Here is a 14,143-nt window from a genome sequence, read left to right on the forward strand (position 1 = left end):
CTGATTGATGTTATTCACCTTTAATGCTTGGGGTTCACTACAGTGGACAGATACTGTGGAAGCTGCATGTCCAGTGAGCTGCATATCCACTGGATAACGAAACTCCCAGAGCGTTGTTTACAAACCCATGTGATCTCTTCCTCTTTAAAGAAGTTACATCCTCAATTCAAAAGGGCGGAGGCAAAAAGAGATTTAATTTTAAGAAAAAAAGTTTTAACTAAATTGTGATGGAAATTATGTTTTTAATATTTCAATAATATTTTTCTTGTACATTTACTTTTGTGACATCTGTCCACTCCAGTCAGTACCAGTTATTTATTTCAGTGCTCAGAGTCTCAGGCAAGGCAGGTTTATTTATATAGCACATTTTATACACAAAGGCAACGTAAAGTGCTTTACACAAATAAAAGACGTCCAAGGGAAGATAAAAACAATGTTTATATGCTTCAAATAGAAGATTGAAATATTAAAATAAAGATAAAATAGTGAAATACAAAAAGAGAATAAGATCATTTAAAAAAAATATATAAAAAGGATTAAAAGAGGAACTAGTACTCCACAATTATATTACAATTACCTACAGTGCATCAGAGCTAATTTAAGCTACAGTACAGTAAGAACAGTGGTACATTGATTGTTTTCCACTCCATGTGTGTGTGTGTGTGTGTGTGTGTGTGTGTGTGTGTGTGTGTGTGTGTGTGTGTGTGTGTGTGTGTGTGTGTGTGTGTGTGTGTGTTTGCCTGCGTCACCACAGGCCTGGCTGACAGAGTAATTCATTCTAATGAAATAACTCGGCCCTTGTGGGCAACAATTAAAGGTAGGTCTCATCCCACTCATTAGGCTGAGTGGAGGCGGGCTTTTCCCCTTCACGATCTGATCACCCACTGATTGAACAAAGTCACATACGCGCAGATTTTTTACGCACAGAGTACCAACTCTGATAAAATACTATCTGCAGCAATTTAAGACATTTGGAGAAACTGCTGTGTCCGCCCAGCATGTGCAAAGTCAGGCAACGTGGTGGAATGACCACCAACAATACATCATATTTTATTAACTGTTCATCGATTCAAATTTAAATCTGCAATGTAACCAAATATGTAGTGGAATAAAACGGCACTTTAGGCATGTAGTGAAGTACTTAGAGTATTAAATAAGGCAAGTAAGGTAGGATGAAAATGGAAAAGCAATTTAGCTCCTCGCCATTGTACTTCCGTGCAGTACCTCAGTAAATGTACTTAGTGCTGCTCACTGCCAGATCTTGCACATATTCCCAAGGACAGCTTGTTGCTAACCATCATGCACTTGGCATGCACATTCTGGTGCAAACAGGCAAACCAAAAACAGGCAAACCAAAAACAGGCACTAGTTCCCTCACCCAACACAGCAGTGCCCCATGAAGGGCTAATAAAACCGCTGAACATAGGAATCACTGCGCATGTAGGCAGTAGTTGCATTATAAAATGCACAACAGCAGCTTCTAAAGACAACACGGACAGCAACACCTGTGTTGACATTATTCATGTTAACCATGTTGTTTGTGTTCTTGTGAAAAAGGGTTACATGATTAGGACGTGACAAGTAAGGGACTGATGATGATGTGAAAGTCTCAACCATCATTTCAGTATCCACTGAAAAACAACCGCAGAGTTTCCAAACTAAAACAGGCTCAGCAGTGTCTCAATAAGCCTCTGTGTAAGGGCCTGTGTCCACTAACAGCGCTTTTTGCGCTGGCAGCGTCCATGACCTCAATTTCAGAGCACTTCTCATCGGCGCTTATTGTTGCTAGGTTACGAAAGTTGTATCGCTGCACTTCCGCCTCTCTATGCTTGATATTTGCTTTTATTCAAGAAAACATGAAAACAATGTAAAGGAATCGTGTCCTGGTGTTGGCAGCAGCTCTACACCTGGAAACTGTACCCTCAAATACATTTTTAATTGTATATATAATTAAAATATTACTGACAAAGTTGATATCTGAAGTCCCGCCCCTTCTTGATTTTGATTGGTCGATGAGGGAGAAGTGACATTGAGGAGTTTAAACAGAAATTGTGAGCGCAGTGACCAAAAAACAGCCGACTGTGAGGACGCTGAGCTGCCAGCTCAAAAAACACCGTTAGTGGACACAGGCTCTTAGCTCTTAAACGCTGTAGGGTGGACAGGAGGTGTACTTGTAACAAAAGTTAAGGGCTTTGAAATAAAATTGTGGTCATGTGGACAAAGCCATACTTCTCATGTTAACTTGAAACTACTGAGAAACGTGTCACAGTAGGGGCAGTGACGTGTCTGGCTTTCCCCTACAACATTATTATATTAACCCTCGTTCTTCAAGACAGCGCTTCTCACTCTGACTTTTAACTCTGTGTTTGGCCTTAGTGACTACTTAAAGTAGATTTTGTGCAGTCTGAACACCTTTTGGACTTAACCAAAATTCTGTCCTTCTTTTCGAGATTCACCAGCCTCTTTTTACACACACAAATACACACACACACACACACAGAGCGAGAGACTGTGTAAACACAGCAGTCCACTGAGAGGCAGAGAAGCAGAGAGAAAACAGAGGTAGTTTGGCTGAATGACTTGTTCAGGGTTCGGAGGAGTCTCTCACCTGGACAGAGAGAAAGAGAGCTATGAAGGTAGAGACAGGCGAAGACACAGAGCTCTGATCCATGCTGTCTGGACTCCAACAAACCCACACATGTATACAGAGAGCAGAAGAGCCGGGCAAAGACAAGCCCAAACCTAATCTTTCTTTTAGTTCAACTTAATAATGTCTACTGCAATGAAATGGACAGATATTTTTCTTTTGGCTTTGATCAGAGTGAGTCCATAAATTCAGCTTAAACACATACAGTACAGATCATTTGTATTTCTGTAGTAGAAACATTTAACATGTACGTACATGCAAATCCTGTATATGATCCGACATGTGTGTTTCTGCTGCTGGTATGCCTCGTCCTCAGGGCTGGTGCTGGCACGGTGACCTTGCCGTTGCTCTGCTGCCTGCTCCATGTTTATTTATTTATTGAAATAAAGTACTTGATTCAAGGTCTAGTTATGGAGAGCACAAGGCTGAGCATTATCATGCTGCCTGGCAAGGTTAGTGCTGCTTCACTTTGCCATGAGTTCATCCAGCTGCTCTCACACAGCACCGCCTCAGACTGGGCCGCCTCTGATCCGGGTTTTATAGACAGATGTTTAATCACACTGGGTCGGGAGGTAGTTCCTATTTTGTGTTGATATTAATCAAGCATGTATCAGTGTGATCATTGCCAATGAAGAAGCATGAAGAGAGTCTGGTCTCGCTCCCAGCAAATATGGCAGCATGTTCAATATGACTCTATAGGTGAGTAATTTCTGGACTCTGTACTCCATCTTATTGTTTTGAAGTGCAGTTGAAGTCAGGAGACAAAGTATGAAGAGCTCCATGGATTGTTTGCTCCAAACAAAAAGAAACCATTAGTAACATAATTAACGTATATCAGCCATGTTGGCAGTGACTGTTAGTTTTGTAAGTTACATTAGTTATGTAATATTTTCAACCTTTATTTTGAAAGTCTACAGGGACATATAGATAACATCTAGATAACCTGATCGCTTTATTGTGAAACGTTCTTCATGAGTGAACGATTGAAAGCCATATTCTTGTATATTTAACCGGGAGTTGTTTGGACACTAAAAGGGTTTGAAAGGCAGTGTGATTAAATCCTTGCATTATTTATATTACAGTAGATGGCCTTAATGTAGAATGAACCATGTATCAACAGATAGGTGTATTTAAATGGACTAACTTCATGTGCATCAGAAGAGACAACAGGGAGCCATCACTGCTTTCAGAGCGCTGCTCATCAACTCGACTTTTCACACGGTGTCGAAGTACAACTAGCCAGTGATGATGTCACATCTTCTTTAAAACGAGATTTACAAAAATGAGCACACCTGAAATGTTGGTGATAATCCCTTGTTGTAATAACAAGACTAGGTCAAAACCTAGTATGTGGCTGACCGCATCAGGTCAATATGCGCTTTTGTGGGCAACACTAGAAGCACGGCGTGTGCGTGACGGCTGCGGGACGTGTTCATTTTCATTTGAAATGCATGAAAACAGATGAGAGTCTTCCCAATGCTGGCGTGACACGTGCGGATCAAGCGGCGAAAATGTAGAGAATAGGAGGCTTGCGCGGTTTCTCCGTCAAAATACTCGGTGAAAATGAATTGCGATGAGTCCATTTGATCTCTGACAGCCATGTTAACATCTCTTCCTGTAGTAGAAGTCACAGGCATGGAGAGTAAAGTAGGTCAACACTTCTGTTATGCTTCGATCTGGAATTCTGACTCCCCTCGTTTGTACACAGTGCTTTTATTTTCAAGTGTTTCCCGGACCGTTGTTGTTATTTTGTTTTTTACTTTATTTGGCTCTGAAAGTACCGTCATGCACTCACTGAATCAGTCAGTCACATACAGACCCATGTGTAGGGCTGGCCCCAGCGGTCAGCCAACAGTAGTAAGTACACAAGGTCAAAGTTGAAGCAGGAAATGGGTCTGAAAACTCTGATGGATGTTTTTTGTACTTGTGATATTTTTACCATTCGTCCTCGTGTTCTCTTCAGAATGAATTTGATGAACCTGGAAGTTTGATTCCCGCCGAGTTTGAGCCCAACAGCTGGTGTGTGTTTCTTGACAATTTAGACTTTCAGCTTTGTTACCTTGTTCCCAGATCTAAGCTGTTGAATGTATGAGTACAAAGTATTTATTACTTAGAAAAAATGCCCAAAATGAAATCAAATATCATTTTTATTTTATAACATAACTGTTTTCAGACACTCTTTTCTCACTTCTTTTGATGTAGCAGTGGAGTCATGTGATATACACCGATCAGCCGCAACATTATGACCACAGACAGGTGAAGTGAATAACATTGATTATCTTGTTACAATGGACCTGTCAGCGGGTGGGATATGTTATGCAGCAGGTGGACATGTTGTCCTCGATGTTTATGTGTGAAAAAATGGGCAGGCGTAAGGATGGGGGCGACTTTGACAAGGGCCACATTCTGAGGGCTAGACGACTGGGGGCTCTTGTGGGGTGTTCCCGGTCTGCAGTGGTCAGTACCTACCAAAAGTCCAAGGAAGGAAAACCAGCGAAGCGGCGTCGGGGTCATGACCATCATGCAAAAATGGTTCAGGAATGGTTTGAGGAACAAGACAAGTTCAAGGTGTTGACTTGACCTCCAAATTCCCCAGATCTCAATCCAATCGAGCATCTGTGGGATGTGCTGGACAAACAAGTCTGATCCCTGGAGGCCCCACTTCACAACTCTTAAAAGGATAAAGTAGTAAAATTATTTGGTTTGGTTAAAGTGCCAAAACAAAAAACACAACTGCAACAATTTCACAACTGTTGCCCATCAAAATGTTTTTCAGCAAGCTTTATTTTGAAAGTCTAACACGATGTTTCTTATGTGTTTGCCCTAACTTAATAGCCCGACATTGCATATTTCTACAGCACACTTGACCACAAAACCTTGCCGCTTGGGAGTAAGAGTGTGTTGCTTATGGAATTCAGTTAGTCTAATGTTGTCCGGATGTACTTTTTAATGCATTTCATTTGATATTAAAGAATTATTATCATTCTCTTGCCTTGTCAGCTGCAGCAGCTTGAGCACCTAAATGTGAAGGCTAAATCAATCAGCCCTGAATCAATACTGGATGCACTGTACATGAGCAAAATATCATTATTTTTTGGTCAAACATGGAACATAAAGAAAGAAATCCGAGCCTTAAAGCAAACACACATCTGTAAGAGGAATCCCTCTGTGGTGTCAGAAGAACATACCCTGTGTGATAAATCAGCCTGATATACATACATGTCTAATCCTATTTGCCTTATTCCCATGTCTCTACTATACATCCGAGCCCATGATAAGGCTGGAAACAAAGGGACCTACATCAATGTGCTGGAACGCGCGGTCTCACTCTACAGTAATCTACAGTAATTAGCCAATTAAAATGACGCATGGAGCCAATCAAGACCATTAAGAGGCGGATCACAGGAGAACCTATAGGAATCAAATATGCATGTTTAGACTGTAGAGAGGCCTTGGCAGGTAATTACTATGATGGTCTTCATTGTGAGCAGATAAACAAATGTATTATCATTAACCCCACCACCACACACACACAAACACATTCGACAAGCCATTTCCAGTTTAAACCGAGAGGGCCTTTGCCTCCACTAAAAACTCTCCGGCTCTGCTCTCTCTTTTTTCTTGAGAAGGGCGAGGGAAGCGAGATGATGGGCATCATTAAGATCAGTGGTGCGTGCTGAGGCGTTACGCTGATATAGCGTCCGTATGCACCGCCTGTAATGTTCATTAACACTGCACAGCCCTATTCCCCAACACACACACATGCACCTCTTTATTACCACAACAGAGCAAACACAGCATTAAACAGCATTAAGAGTAAATGGATATTTTATTAATCTCATTGTCGGGTGAAGAGGAGTCTGTTAATTTGGAGCGTTGACTGCTTGACCTTTTTACTCGGGAGGAGGAGGGTGTGTGGGCTTTTTCAGTTTGGGTTTAACTGAGGATATTTTTATTTATTTTAGGGACATGTTTTCTAATCATTTCTCTCTCTTTTCCTTCTCTCCTCTTCCCCCCCTGCCCTCCCTCTCCCTCCTTGTCTTCCACAGCAATTTGGCAAGATTTTAGACGTGGAGATTATTTTTAACGAGCGAGGCTCCAAGGTAAGTGCACTGTGACCTTACATTCATGAACAGTCCTTTAAATACATATGATTATCCTGCACACTGTATTCCTCCTTTACTCCCCCTCCTTTTCTCCAGTAGCCCTGCACTCCTCTCACGGTCGTCACTGCTGTCTTTCCTTCTATGTTACAGTAATTATGGACATATCAGTGACACTTGCCCACAGGCAGTTTATACTCCTCACCGGCCTGCCATACATTGTGACAAACAACGCATCGCTCTCACTTATATTAACTCTGACAGTCAGATTCACACAGGCTGCAAACACAAGCTGCCTTACCTGGTTAATTTATTCTATATTACTAGAATAAACAGTATGTGAAAAACCTCCTCACTGCTGGAGTCCAGGATGTAAGGTATAATACAGGTATCAAATCTCAGAACACGCTGAAAAGATGGAAATTAGTTTAAATAAACACGCTGACTGCATCATTTTTTTTATAAACAAACATTCACACAAATACTGGGGAGTTAGGGAAAGCCTCCAGTGAGATACTTAGGGAGGTCTAACATATCATGATTATTGGTTAATAGTAACATGCTTTTTTATTCACAGTACAATTTCTGATAAATTGTGTTTAGCAAACATATAATAATATCCATCTCCTGTGTGGAGGCAACATCTAACACATATGATGCACCTTCCATAAGCTCTCAAACAAAAACGATCCCCTGTTCACTGTGGATCGGCATCTTATATTCTTGTATTGACACTCACTCTCACTTTAAGTTATCAAATACGGCAGCTTAGTCAGCGGGCGTCCGACCAGCTGTTTTGCACGTTTAGAGCTCTGTGGTCGAGTCAGCTGGTTAGACTTTCTAAAGAAAGCCTGCTGAGCAACATTTAACACTTTATCAGTCTGGACGTGCAGAAATAATAAACACCTGGTTATGTTTAGGCACCAAAACAACTTAGGGAGGTTAAAGTGCTCATCTCGAAGATTACGTCTCTTTGTTGCGTTCTCTTTGGCGATAAACGGTAATTGTTTGTCTTCATCTGAGCGGCCAATTTGTTTCTTTTTCTTTGGATTTTTTTTAAATTTTTTTTTTACGATTCATATTTTATTTGAATTGATAACATTCTTTCAACATGAACAACGTGTGAAAAACAGGAAATGGGTAAATTTAATATCTGTACTGCTCAAGTTGAAACTTTTGATCTAGAACAGGTTGTTAGCTGTTAGCATGCAGACGTCTGTTTATAGAGGTTAATAATAATTCATGCTTTTGCTCTCCACACAGACTGTTTTTCCTGCATACGCTGCAGCCTGCTGATACATGATTGGTCCATATTACAGTCAAATAAGCAGAAACCAGAACACTTGCCTTACTAAAAATCCTCGTCCTTGCCTACAGATCTAAACAAAGCATAATGAGAAATTTTACAGAATGGTTATTTGTATTAACTTCATCTCAAAGGTACAGACAAGAGGCATATAAAAGGGGGAAAACGAAGTAAAAGTAAATAAGTGAAAAAAATCTGACAGATTTGATTCTTCCACGTAGACAGCGGGGGATAGCTGACAGAATCTGAATTATATATTATGCCCTTCAGATCTCAAACCAACACCTATGGGAGATTTTGGAGTAACGTGTTTGACAGCATTCTCTACAACCAACGCTGTTCATATTTTATTAGCTTCATGACTTTCTGTATATCCATGCGAGACAACAGGACGTAACAACAGACTTTACGCAGTTATCAACTCTTTAACTCCAAAATTAACCGATGAAAGTGTATTTGTGGCTGCGAGGTTCACGAGGCACCCGTCATGTGATTTAGCACCATCATAAAAAGGTAACACAGAGAAGGATTTACAGGTACCAAGACAGCAGTTAGCTTCCTGTCTTGTCTTTAAGGAGATCCACCCTCTGTTTCCTGCCCTAAGCACAGGTCTTGTTTACAGTCAGTGCTGGCCCGGTCGTGCCCCCTCCCCTAAACACTACTTATTTCCACACGATAAGGGAAAGAAAGCAGACTATCTGCATTAGTGTGAGGTGTGATCGTACCCATACATGGCAACAGAATGTCAGAAGTATTAATTTCACTCCCACTTTGCACTTTTAAATGTATTTTTTATCTGCTCCTCCTCTCAAGGGCAGCCCTATGTGTTATTTATGCCCGGCGGAAGGCAGTGAATCCTGTATATGCATACAAGATCACGGCGCAGGCTGCTGTTCGCACATATTATCTGGCAAAGCAATTACAGGGCGACGACTTGCACAGGATACATAAGCTAAAGGCTCGTCCAGAAGGCGGGTCTGCCAGGCATATCAAATGGAGTTAGTCTCTGCCTCTAGACCATAACTCACCATGGTGAAGAGGGCCGGGAGCAGTGAGGGCCACACGGCACTGTATGAACAAGACAAAGGGAGAAAGAAAGAGACTACAAGTGAACATTTAGAGGAGTTCATGTAGATAATTAGGTTTCCTTTAATGTCATTAAACTAAGCTAAAATCCACCGGTCATATATCGACCATATTGATCCAAAAACAGAGGTCACGTAAGAAAATGTGGTGCCTTTAGAGTCAGCATTTTGAGAGACAGCGACAGATGAGCCAGGGGTAAAAGATATTGCACAAAAAACCTATAAAACACACAGATATTAAAAGTCTTAATGGCTGTAAGTTGAAGTAGAGAGTTGCCCCAAGAAACATGGTTTTCTACGGTATCTGTGGATAAAAAAATGTTGCTGACAACATTATGAATGCAAAAAAATACCTTATTTTCCCCTAATGACTCAAATCATTAAAAAGAAAATCAAACGTATCATACATCGTGTCCTCACTTAAATACAACCAGCCTCACAACTCCTCAAATATGGCAGCTCTGACTTTTGCCGGAGATATACTTGCTTTTAACTACGCTTTCGCGTGCACATGATGGCTGTCCCGCGTTTGTAGCGTCGATTGTGCACGTCATCAAAAATGAATGCTATGCGTACACAAGATGCAGTATGCACATGAACAGTAGGGGCAGTGTGGAGGCAGAGGGGATGTGACGGGGTCAACACAGCAGCAGGGACAACAATGTCAGAAAGTTCTGAAGACAAAATGATAGACAAAGTCCACAATTATCTGTACGATGTGTCATTGTCGCTGCACAGCGAGAAAACATGCCTGTCAAAACAGCTGGAGACAGATAAGTTCCGTTTTAGAAGTCGACGTGAAAACCTGCAAAGCTAAATGGAAACAAGTCAGTATTTTTTCGTGCACATAGGAACATGTTGGAGAAATGGAGTGGGGACGGTGCAGACAGCTCGTTCTGTCCACCGGTCATCAGTCATCTGAGCTGGCTATGACTTTGTCAGTCACCTGGCCACTGAGAACTCAGAATGAACATAACAGTAACCTCCTCGAGTGTCGCCATGTCTGTTGTTTACACCCTGCACACAGTAGTTGCATACAGCCTCTAGAGGTATCCTCTAGTAACACATGTAGTGCTTAGCCAAGTATGTGAACACTTCATGACGCTGCCGGTTGTGTACGTGAACGCAAGGTTAAAAAGCAAGTATATCTCCGGCCTTAGGCCCAACACTTAAAAATGTAGGCACTGTAGGTATCCCTTAGCATGATTTTTGGACACTGTCCTCTAGTTTATGTTGTTATGTGCTGTTGCAGTCAGGTGGCTGTATGGATAGAGGCGATGGAACTGTCAAACAAACACAGGACTTTCATCCACCAGACTTGGGCTCAAAACAGTCGACACTGACTTCTTTTTAGGTTACGTTGCTTAAAAGTTATTTAACTAACTCAGTAAGTTAATACTTCTTTAAACCCCAAACCATGATCTTTTTCCTAAACTTTAACAGGTAGTTTTAGTGTGTAAATGTAACCAAAGTGTGAGCATTTCTTCAGGTAAACCATGTGTTAAATGTTGTTTCAGGTACAAAACTCCTCAATTGTGAAATGATTCTCAGCGAGCTTTATTTTGAAGGTCTATCCCGAAACTGCTGCCTTTGAAGCCTCGGGGCGTTGACCCGCCGGCCATAATTGTTGCACTGTTGTATGAATAATAAGACACTTCTAGTTCCTAACCCAAAGCTAAATCTTACCTGACAAACTGAGCATTGTTGTCCCTTTACCAAACCTTTAAGCTATTACAACACAGGTTTTATTTTGGTAGTGTGTCTGGTTATCTGGTAATGTGATGACCACTATGTAAACTGATGTAACGAAAAATAGAACAGTAGTTTTATTTTGAGCATTTTTGTGCTAAAAGTGAAAGCCTATGAGAACGCACTGAGGGCCCAGAAGGCATTGCGTAAAGGCAGTGAAAAAGTTAATTGAGGGAACTATTATGCCACAAACACAATGTACACGGCAACAAGCTTTGAAAAGTGAGACAATACAAATCTTGCTTCATGCGACCAGAGGACTAAGTGTGATTAAACAGCCAGTGGCTCTAATGTGTCTCATTGCAAGTTCATGAAGTGAGAACTCCTTATTTAGAGCACGGTCACATTGGAACATTGAACAAAAAGCCCTTCACACAGGCAGTGATCAATGATGGAGAGAGGATTTTTCAGCTCTTACTCTCCGCCTCCTTTAAGCTCATTGACATAGACAGATGAGACTTTGTAGTTTAGGGTTTGGAGGCATGTTTTACTGCATATGGGCTATAAGAGTGAGCTGCCTCTCCAGGCCCAAGTCTCAGACACAGACAGGGTCTCGTGAGCGAGCTGCGTCCTGGGGCCTCAGAGAGTCACGGCTGACTGATGCCATGGAGATTGTAATTGTATGGCACTTATCTGCTCTCCCACAGGGGCCTCTGCGTACCAGCAGAGGAACTGCATCCTACAGCGCACACACACATACATGTATCAATCCCCTTAGTGCGTGTCTTTTATTCCACGTGTCAATTTAGTCAGATTCAGTTATAGCTTTGTGTTTAGCAAAGTATTCACCATATATCCACAGAGGCCATTTTCCTCTGATGTGGTTGAGTGCTTATGTTAGTTGTTGTCAGTTTTAGCTGCATTAGTCGATAAGTTAAAAACAATATTTTCCTGTTGGCTAATGTTAGCTAACACCTAGCCTAACATTAGCCTTCAATCACTTCATATCTTGTATAATGTTACAGGATATGATTGGACTTTGGAATAGACATATATCGCAAACAATTGTGAGCTAGCAAATTCTTATGTAAGCTAGGAAATTGTCAAATGCTAACGTTAGCTGTTGTGACTTAGCCTGTTGGTACCTAGTGAGTTATCAGATAGGCCTATGTTGTTTTAACTTGAAATGTGGGCCGATCTCGTTAAATAGATTGTCTTTTAGCAAGCTGATCAATCAAGAAGTGGCAATTGATAAACATGTTGTCTGATTCCCTAAATTTATATTAGCAAACCTGAAACACAGCTGTGAAATATCAGTGTTTGAGCTTCCCACCCTGATCTCAGAGGAAAGTGGCCAAGTGAATATGGTGAACTGGTTGCTCGAAAGGACTGGGGGATAATAACACCCTCACAGTAACGCACACACAAAGAGATGAGATGGTATTTAACTTTAATCTGTGCTCTTGTCTGTTGTTTAATGTCCTGCTGTCCCACCTCTCCTTACTTTAACTCCAGCTCTGTTTCTCATGTTTGTCTAACCAGTCTGACGTCTCTTTGGCTTCTGCTTCTAGATTCAGACCTCCTCCTGAGCTGCAGCTTTTCTCATCTGTACTTTGTGTCTTTTTTCCTTCTCTCTTCTTTTCCCTTGTTTGTTTCATTATTTTATTTCCGGACTTCCCTCCCTCCTCTGTCGCTTGATTTCCAACCCCACCTCCCGGTCACTGCAGGGTTTTGGGTTTGTAACATTTGAAACGAGTGCAGATGCTGACCGTGCACGGGAGAAACTAAATGGTACAATCGTAGAGGGACGCAAAATAGAGGTGCCTTCCTTTTCCTGTCCCTCCTTACCCTCTGTCTCCCCTCTCCCCCTCCCCCTGACTCTCTCTTTCCTTTCTCTGCCTGCCAGACAAATCCTGCATACTCCCCTCCTCCCTTCCCTCTCTTCCTCCATGCATCCCCTCTCTTCCACCTGCCTGCTGCACCTTGAACGCTGCATGCCGAAACCCTGATCCGTAAGTGTGTGTGACGAAAAGAGAAAGAAGGAACTATTCAGCGGTGTTTGAGTGTTTTGTTTTACACAAATGGTTCTACTGTGCTCTGCTGGATTGTGTCATGTGTGTTTGTGTATGTGGCTTGTGCATGAGATAACGGTAGGTTTACTTTGAGTTAGAAATTCCAAACCAGCAGTTAGTTTCCCTTTTTGATGTCAACGTGTCAGGTGATAAGGGGTGTAAATCTACCCCATTGTTCTATTTGTCGTTTTAGATACAATTTTATTGTATTTAATTGTTGTGGGTGATGCCAGCTTACCAGGTAAACCAGTAACTGTTGATGCAGCAACCCTGTCCCCAAGAAACTCCATTAATATACTACTACTAGGAAAATCAGATCCTGGGTTAAATGTCCCTTATAATCACTCATGTTTGAAGTTTTCCATATTAAAGCCATGCTGCTGATATCGCAGGAGCAAACTTCTGGAAGACAAATGACATGAAGACGCTTTTGCACCCTGACAATTACGCCGAGTGACATCGTTCCTCATTATTGTTCAAGAAAATATAACTTAAGCAGCTTAACATTTCCTCCAAAATGTATGTGCTGTTGCAAAATAAGTGGCATATTATGTTATTTCTAGGAAACTGAGTTGCGTGCAGGGTTAACTCTACCAGAGTCGATTCAACATCATCTGGGTTCAGATCAAAATAAGCCGTGAGGCCCTATTTTGAAATTGTATAATAGCAAACCTGTTAATAACTGTGGCTTCACACTGCCCATGTGAGCAGTGCATGACGGCCACAGAACTTCTTCATTTTCATTTCAAATAGATGAAAACAGGTTAGTGGCTTCAGACTGTCAGTGCATGTCAGGCGTGTCGCCTGTGTAAACAAAGACTCGCAACCACCTCTGGATGTGGCAAACAGCCAGGTGAAGTGAAGAGTGATTAATGTCTTATTTCCCTGTATTAATTATTATTTACAGTTGAGCAGACGCCTCTTCATTATTTCCTGTATATAATAAATCTAAATGACATTTATAAAGCGAACCTGTACAGATTGTTTATGGCCTTTATTAAGGTAAAGCTCACGTAGAAAGACAGGGCTGGTAGGATCAGCCCATCTGAAGCGGCAGCTGACACGCACCCAGTGAGAACACCTGAGCCCCTTTCCCGCTGGTCCAAAAACCTGCTAACACACGGCTTTTTTGCTTAGTGGTAAAGGTTACAATCGGCATTCAGACCCGGGTCAAATGACTCTGCAGTAGACCTCCCCTCAGCTCCGATCGGCATTGATGGGAACACAAAACCCGGGTCAAC

The 14,143-nt window shown here is 41.7% G+C and overlaps 1 protein-coding gene across 1 annotated transcript in view; it reads left to right on the forward strand.

The window, feature by feature from the left end:
* The window catches only part of rbfox3a (RNA binding fox-1 homolog 3a), an 82,277-nt gene that overhangs the window by 19,669 nt on the left and 48,465 nt on the right, over nt 1-14,143 (forward strand). The window contains exons 3-4 of the mRNA XM_069663847.1: nt 6,697-6,750; nt 12,558-12,650. Coding sequence (XP_069519948.1) covers nt 6,697-6,750; nt 12,558-12,650 — 147 coding nt within the window. The remainder of the gene's footprint in view (nt 1-6,696; nt 6,751-12,557; nt 12,651-14,143) is intronic.

The sequence above is a fragment of the Semicossyphus pulcher genome, unplaced genomic scaffold, assembly GCF_022749685.1.
Source record: "Semicossyphus pulcher isolate SPU_LCO1_2020_fin unplaced genomic scaffold, fSemPul1.0.p SCAF_16, whole genome shotgun sequence".
Classification (NCBI taxonomy): domain Eukaryota; kingdom Metazoa; phylum Chordata; class Actinopteri; order Labriformes; family Labridae; genus Semicossyphus; species Semicossyphus pulcher.